Here is a 7,173-nt window from a genome sequence, read left to right as displayed (position 1 = left end):
TCGGTTATTTATTGGTTAATCATTACATCAACACTTATAAGATGGGTTTCAAGCTAGATTTGTCACTAATGAAGATTCATGCAAGTACACTAAATGAGAGTTTTAAGAAGCGGTCAATGTTTTGTTTTTGGCTCTTTCAGTTACTGGTTTACTCAAAGTAATTTATTTCTGGTATTTTTAATCCTCAGGTTAACAAGACTCTTTTGAGGTATGACAATGATTCTCCTCTGCCTCATATTTTTAAATGAGCCTGGATCAGAGAACAGAAATTACCATTTTCATGCTTCTTTACACATTAGTACTAAGCCACCACCTGTCACTGAACATATTATGGAAAGTCTGGCTCTCCTAGCACTGTAGAAGATTGTTTGATTGTAGACTACAGATCACCTGCACTTCAAAGCTACTCTCTATTTGTTTTTCAAATCCAGCAGATGTAAAATAAGAATTAAAAAACTACAGTAATTCTACAGAGGTGAAATTATACATCCTGCCTTAATTCTGGCATTAAATTACAATGTAAAATAAAATGTATGGAATATAGGATTTGTTTGTTTGTTTATGGTCATGACTCTTTCTCTATTTTGCCACTCCACCATAGAAGAAAACCTTAGAACAAATTTTTAAGTCAGAGGACACAAAGTACAGAATTAGGAGTTATCTTATCTGGGTTCTCTTTCCACTTCTTGTGTGGCCCTAGGTAAATCACAGCTTCGCTATGCCTCCATGTCCCCATCTATAAAATGGGGATAAGAACATTACCTTCACCTCATATTGTCATGGGATTAATTCATTAAATTGAGTTTGTCAGATGGAAAGTGCTATACCAGTAGTTCCCAATCTGTGGTCATCCATAAAGCACTTGCTAATGGTCCATAGGGTGGTGACTTGGCATAGGGTTCTGGCTCTCCTCATTCCCAGCTACTAAATAACATTTTTCAAAAAGCTAAAAAAACATTAAATACTTGCCAAATAATCCATTGCTCTAACTGCTGTGGAGATCTGATGCCATCTTGGAACACCAGCAAACTCTGCCTAGAGGAAGGGCCAATGCGGGCCTGGAATGAGGAAGGGGTTTATATTTAGGTTCTTTCAGCACTTAGTGATAGTCTGATGTTAGCTTATCAACTAGGGATTGCACTGCAGGAAACTAGCCACAAGGAGGCTCAGAAGTAGTCATCCCTCCATTTCAATTGCCTGGAACTCCTTGTAGACTTATTCACAATTTCAAAGACAGGCCACTTGATTGTGTAACCTGTTGCACAGACAACATACCAACCATTCTGTATATCAATTACACAGTGAGTACTTACTCTCAATAGTGGACAGCCCTAACAAGTAGATTCTGGTAGCTGTTTCAAGAACTAAATTTCAATTCAGGCAGAGGAGACTGCAGGGTTGAAAATTACAGCAGCTGACAGTAAATCAATCACATTATTGGATACTGGATCTACAGCAAGAAAATATGCAAACATATGCAAAACTGAGGGTCCCTGGTATTTGGGACCCTTGGGAGTGAACTCTTGCAACCCAACTTTTCAGCCAGCTGGATGCATTGTACAGCTAGAGACGGACCCAATAGGCTCTAGCAATGGATGCATTCCTGTTGTCTTGATTGTCATGGATCCATTTGCTGTCCCTCCATTTATCATGCTCACTGTTTCTCATGTAAGGCAACAGGCAACAATAACCCTGGTAGCATTCTTGACAGCAGCAGGAATTGCCATTCTCCAACTCTATCTTATTCCCGGAGTTGGGAAACATCACTGCAGATCCAAAAGACAGGCTGCACACAAGTGTGACAGCAGATTCTCTCCTCCTTGAGGCATAGAAGATTTCCAGAGTGCCCAGGTTGTTGTCCTGGGGCTAGCCCATGTTGTACAAGACAGAAAGGTATTTAATTCAGCCTGGTTATTCTACATTTGCTGGCTTTTTTCATGACAAACAGATTCTGTTTATATATCTGTGTGTTTGGTGATGCAATTCCTTATTATCACCCGCTCCCCTTTACTGGGGAAGTAAGACGTAAAAGACAATCTGTTCAGTTTAGCCATTCATTCAGACTGACATAAGGTCAATTTTTTAGTCAAATCCACATGGAGTGTAATGTGAAATGGTTCAGATCTCTGACTCCCAAATACACAGTTCTCAAGAAAGCAGGGAAGACGAATATAGAATTAGGTCTACATCTCCAATGGCACCATAAGTGATGATGCATAGCATCCTGCTAAACTATTTAGCTACTTTTTAGGATTTGGAGAATGGAGAAGGGTAACTAGTGGTGTTCCCCAAGAGTCAGTCCTATTCAACTTATTCATAAATGATCTGGAGAAAGGGGTAAACAGTGAGGTGGCAAAGTTTGCAGATGATACTAAACTGCTCAAGATAGTTAAGACCAAAGCAGATTGTGAAGAACTTCAAAAAGATCTCACAAAACTAAGTGATTGGGCAACAAAATGGCAAATGAAATTTCATGTGGATAAATGTAAAGTAATGGACATTGGAAAAAATAACCCCAACTACACATACAATATGATGGGGGCTAATTTAGCTACAACTAATCAGGAAAGAGATCTTGGAGTCATCGTGGATAGTTCTCTGAAGACGTCCAAGCAGCGTGCAGCGGCCGTCAAAAAAGCAAACAGGATGTTAGGAATCATTAAAAAAAGGGATAGAGAATAAGATCTATCTTATTGCCCTTATATAAATCCATGGTACGCCCACATCTTGAATACTACGTACAGATGTGCTCCCCTCATCTCAAAAAAGATATACTGGCATTAGAAAAGGTTCAGAGAAGGGCAACTAAAATGTTTAGGGGTTTGGAACGGGTCCCATATGAGGAGAGATTAAAGAGGCTAGGACTTTTCAGCTTGGAAAAGAGGAGACTAAGGGGGGAAATGATAGAGGTATATAAAATCATGAGTGGTGTGGAGAAAGTGAATAAGGAAGTTATTTACTTGTTCCCATAATATAAGAACTAGGGAAATTAGTGGACAGCAGGTTTAAAACAAATAAAAGAAAGTTCTTCTTCACACAGTGCACAGTCAACCTGTGGAACACCTTGCCTGAGGAGGTTGTGAAGGCTAGGACTATAACAGGGTTTAAAAGAAAACTAGATAAATTCATGGAGGTTAAGTCCATTAATGGCTATTAGCCAGGATGGGTAAGGAATGGTGTCCCTAGCCTCTCTTTGTCAGAGGGTGGAGATGGAAGGCAGGAGAGAGATCACTTGATCATTAACTGCTAGGTTCACTCCCTCTGGGGAACCTGGCATTGGCCACTGTCAGTAGACAGGATACTGGGCTGGGTGGACCTTTGGTCTGACCCAGTATGGCCATTCTAATGTTCTTATTTCAGGAGAATCAACTGCCAGCAGCCTGCAATGTGCTTATACTTTTGTGCAACAAAAATATTTCCAGAGATTTCTAACTATGGATACTTTCATGGGACCTTAGCACTTTGCTGTTTAGAAGCAGCTGAGTGGAGCAAAGGGAGACAGGTGGCTACTGCAGAAACAAGCAGCCAAATGGCACCTGCATTTTCAGCTAATAAATGAGTATGGTTAAAAGATCAAGCTGATTTTATACCCAAGCCCACAAATTAAACTGCCAAAATAAAGCACATATCTAATCACTCTACTGCACCCAAGAAACCCTACGTGATCATGCATCCTGGTACCACAACACAGCAAAAACTGCATCTGACATTTGGATCCGTGTAAATAAAGCACATATGTAGACACTCCTATTGTGATCATCCAGATCAAGATGCATCTCAACACAAGAGCACAGCAAACCCTCTGATCTGGCTTGTGCCTCCTGATGGATCCAGCTAATTTTTGGCTGCAACCCTCCTAAATCGCTTACATAAATAGAGAGGAATTGTAGATGCTCATCTTACACCCCCCCCCCCCGCCCCACCAAGAATTGCCATCAGTGCATCCTAGGACAAAAGTTCTGCAAAAAGCTAGATCCTGCCAGGGTTGGTTTGTTTGTGTCTCATCAGCCAAATTCCACTGCTTAAATAGAGAAGATATTCACCCACTCATGCTGCACACTATAAATCCAGAGCTTGTGTCCCTATGCAACTGTGCCACAAAAGGTTGGATCTAGCAATCAGATTTTCCTTGAACCTGACAAATGTTGGTCACACACTCAGAAATTACACCATCAAAATAGAAACAAAGTATCACTGCTCTTAGCTGCAGATGCACTAAATTTAGACAGGTTTCAGAGTAGCAGCCCTGCTAGTCTCTATCCGCAAAAAGAAAAGGATTACTTGTGGCACCTTAGAGACTGTGGCAATACCAGGTGTGATGCGACCACAAATGAGCTCGGCCCAGCAGGATACAGGTGCCAGTGTAGCGCTTGTGGAGTTGCTTTGTGCCAGGAAGCGCAGGGGGTGCTGGCTTTTTTTTGGGGGGGGGGGCGGGGAGATGATGGCATCTTTCTTCTCTAACCAACTTCCCAGCTGTGTGGGAGGCAGTGCAGCAGCCAAGTCCTCATTCCCGCTGGCCCGTCACATCCCCCGCCCTTTACAAAAAACCAGATCTCCAAGTCATCAAATGACAAGGCGAGTGCCCGGAGGCTCTTGTGGCTCCGGCAGCAGCTGCCCGCAGCAGCCGGGCAGGGGCGCTCTCCCCTCGGAGCTGCCGGCGGCAGGAGCAGCGGACGCCTCCCCCGGCCAGCGGCTTCCCAGGCAGAGAAGTTCGCTCAGCCCCAGCCGAGCAGGAGGCGGCGGCGGCGGCGGCTCGTGCGAGCTTGGCGGGGGGACGCGCAGACCTCGCCTGGAGCTGCCGCTGCCTGGACCTCGCCCCGCACCCCAGCCAGCCGCTCCCTCCCTCCCGCTCTGCCGAGCCGCCGCCGCCGCTGCATGAGGCGCGCCGGGCTGGTCTTCGGGGCCACCTGTTCCGCTCTGCGCCCGCCCGCGCCCACTCCCCCGGCCGGCCATGAACGCCTCGCTGGGCAATCAGACCGAGGCGGCGGGGCTCTTCTTCGCCAACAGCAGTGACGCCCTGGAGCGGGCCCTGGGCTGCTGCACCCAGGCCTCCGTGGTGACCGACAACGGCTTCGTGGTGACCGGGCAGGACGAGAGGAGCCTCTACATCATGCGGGTGGTGCAGATCGCGGTCATGTGCGTCCTCTCGCTCACCGTGGTCTTCGGCATCTTCTTCCTGGGCTGCAACCTGCTCATCAAGTCCGAGGGGATGATCAACTTCTTGGTGAAGGACCGGAGACCGTCCAAAGAGGTGGAGGCGGTGGTGGTCGGGCCCTACTGACAGCAAGTGCCTCCCGCCGAGGATCCGGCCGGGAAACAGGTGGCACTTTCCGCAGGCCCTCGCTGCTGCTGCTGCTCCAGCGGCCAAGGTTGCCTTTTGCCCGAGGGGGCCAGCCCCACCCCGGGAAGGGGAGCGGAGGCGCCTCGGGACCCGCTGCTGGCTTGGGGGCTCTGTCACTGCTTGCTGCCCGGGGACGCTCCGATGCAAGTCTCGGGACTCCCGCGGCTCCTGAGATGGGTGGCTGGGCGGGACGGACACAGCCCCAGCAAGGAGCCAGGACACGTCTTTCTCTTCTGTGTGTTACCCGGCCAGCACTGAGCCTCCTGCAGCGTCTTGTATATAGTGATTATAATGCACTTTGCTGCCTGGGTTAAAAACGGGGGAGGGGAGCGGGGCGGTTGGTAAGGAAATGCTGATTGTCAAATGTTAATTCCTGTTTTAGAGATTTTCCTTCCACGGTTTTTTATTCGTTTGATAACAGCCAGGACGCTGGCTCGGTGGGAGGCGGGTTGGCAGTTCGGTGCCTCTAGAGAAACAACACTAACCACCCCCCTGTGAACGTTTCGAAGTTGTCTTTCCACTGTCGCTCTTTTTGTAGCCAGGGTCCAAGTCACTCTTGCGCCTGCAGGAGCCGGCGAGCCTGAAGGCTGAGCCCTCGCTTCTTGTCTATGAATTGCACGGTTTACACAGCCAGAGGCGCTCGGGCGGGAACTGTCTTGGTGTGGTGTTTTTTTGTGTTTTTTTTCTGATTTCATTTGCTTTAATAAATACATCTTAAACTTTTAGACTCTGGGGTCTGAGTAGTCCGTTTCCGCTTCCACAAACAACTACAAAGTTAGCTGAAGGGGTCTGCAGGAAGGATACAGCATCTGGTCTGTGCACTTTGCTAGCTCTCTGCTACTCAGCAGAAAAAAGGGTCATAGAGGATCGAGACAGGTGAAAGGGGATAAGACATTTTAGAAAACACAAGAAATTCTACTATTGTAACACCGCAGTAATCTCGAGGCAACGCCATTTCCTTTGCAATTATATTTATTTTTCAACAGTTTATGAGGTCAGTGGAATTAAAGGAATTCAACGAAACTGAGGTCAGTTTCAATCAAGTGTAATTTTAAGGCTCGTCCTCAGGTGTTAGGAAGGAGCTGGGAGAAAGGATACGCTTCTGCCACGATGTGATCCACCATGGAAAACATGTTACGCAGCTCATAAAAAGTGAGGAGTAGTGATCCGCTAGTGGTCATCACTACGCTAATTATTTTTAGAAAGGGGACTTTGATGAAAAAAGTATCGACCGAATCGATGTCCGTGGCAAGTCGATTCAGCCTGAAATATACATGTCCAATACCTCCTCTTTGCAACTCAGGAATCTTCAGGGTTGTTTTTTTTTTTTAATTCCTTTTTAGTAATAATGGCAAATAAGGGCGATGAAGGCTTCGTGTGCCGAAAACTAGTATACAATCTAAAAGTAAGACCAGCACTTACAACAGCTTCTAAATGCTGGAGTCGTGCCAAGAGCCAGAAATGTGGCTTGCTTCTTGACACGTTGGTTCTAGCCTTTGATCCCTACTATAACCCGATTTTAGGGCTTCTTGTATTCTGTGTGTGTGTTTTTCCCCAGAATACTTTCAAAAAATTAGATAAAATCCTGACTGAAAAGTGCATCATTGTGGTCACATTCCTTTGGGGTAAAAATTACACACTGAAAGGTTTTGAGTCTTTAGTGTATTTATTTCTTTTAAAAGGATAAGGAAACATCTTTCTATGTGGAGTTTTGCATGCCGGTTTATCAAATCCCTAAGGGCTTGGACTAGTTGCTAGTGGTAAATCAATACATCTGCATTTACTCTACAAGTAAACCTGGCATAAATGCTGTCACTGAATAAGGCATGCAA

At 46.0% G+C, this 7,173-nt stretch overlaps 1 protein-coding gene across 1 annotated transcript; it reads left to right on the top strand.

Moving 5' to 3' along the window:
* The first annotated feature begins 4,764 nt into the window (after nt 1-4,764).
* RPRM (reprimo, TP53 dependent G2 arrest mediator homolog) lies at nt 4,765-6,134 on the top strand. The gene has a single exon (XM_074966818.1). The coding sequence runs from the start codon at nt 4,952-4,954 to the stop codon at nt 5,279-5,281; it is 330 nt and encodes a 109-aa protein (XP_074822919.1). The 5' UTR covers nt 4,765-4,951; the 3' UTR covers nt 5,282-6,134.
* Nucleotides 6,135-7,173: the final 1,039 nt, after the last annotated feature.

This window comes from Natator depressus, chromosome 11 (genome assembly GCF_965152275.1).
Source record: "Natator depressus isolate rNatDep1 chromosome 11, rNatDep2.hap1, whole genome shotgun sequence".
In the NCBI taxonomy this organism is placed as follows: Eukaryota; Metazoa; Chordata; order Testudines; family Cheloniidae; genus Natator; species Natator depressus.
The sequence above is the reverse complement of the archived record's forward strand: the minus strand, read 5'-3'. Positions and strand labels throughout refer to the sequence as shown.

Excerpts from the sequence above, each read along its gene's own strand:
- RPRM (XM_074966818.1), top strand. The coding sequence starts at position 4,952 with ATGAACGCCTCGCTGGGCAATCAGACCGAGGCGGCGGGGCTCTTCTTC.